The 401-nt window shown below is 55.6% G+C and overlaps 1 protein-coding gene across 1 annotated transcript; it reads left to right on the top strand.

The window, feature by feature from the left end:
• Positions 1–5: 5 nt before the first annotated feature.
• LOC107734741 (tRNA-dihydrouridine(20a/20b) synthase [NAD(P)+]-like) lies at positions 6–398 on the top strand (the record flags this gene model as incomplete). Its single annotated transcript, XM_016546684.1, has 2 exons — positions 6–174; positions 259–398. Coding segments are annotated over 2 exons (309 nt in total), but the record flags the coding sequence as incomplete, so codon positions are not given.
• Between the last annotated feature and the right edge of the window lie 3 nt (positions 399–401).

The following is a 401-nucleotide window of genomic DNA, read 5'->3' as shown; positions in this document are numbered from 1 at the left end:
CAGGAGTCTCCTGGATTACAGTTCACGGTCGTACAGCCGACGAGAGGCACCAGCCTGTTCACTATGACGCCATTAAGACCATCAAGGACAGTCTTTCCATCCCGGTCATCGCTAACGGTGACATCAAGAGCATGCAGGACGTGGAGGCCGTCTACGAGCTCACGGGGGTGGACGGTGCGTGCCATTTAATCGGCATCTGGTTTCATTACTCTTCTTGTTTCAGCTGCATTTGTGTCTGATATTTTTGCCCTTCTGCAGGCGTGATGGCTGCTCGGGGATTGCTGGCCAATCCTGCCATGTTTGCCGGGTACGAGGAGACCCCGCTGCAGTGCGTGTGGGACTGGGTGGACATCGCAGTGGAACACGGGACCCCGTTCACCTGTTTCCACCATCACCTGATT

Source organism: Sinocyclocheilus rhinocerous, unplaced genomic scaffold, assembly GCF_001515625.1.
Source record: "Sinocyclocheilus rhinocerous isolate Xijiao unplaced genomic scaffold, SAMN03320098_v1.1 C35190616, whole genome shotgun sequence".
In the NCBI taxonomy this organism is placed as follows: Eukaryota; Metazoa; Chordata; class Actinopteri; order Cypriniformes; family Cyprinidae; genus Sinocyclocheilus; species Sinocyclocheilus rhinocerous.
Note: the sequence above shows the minus strand (reverse complement) of the source record. Positions and strands in the feature narration are given on the sequence as shown.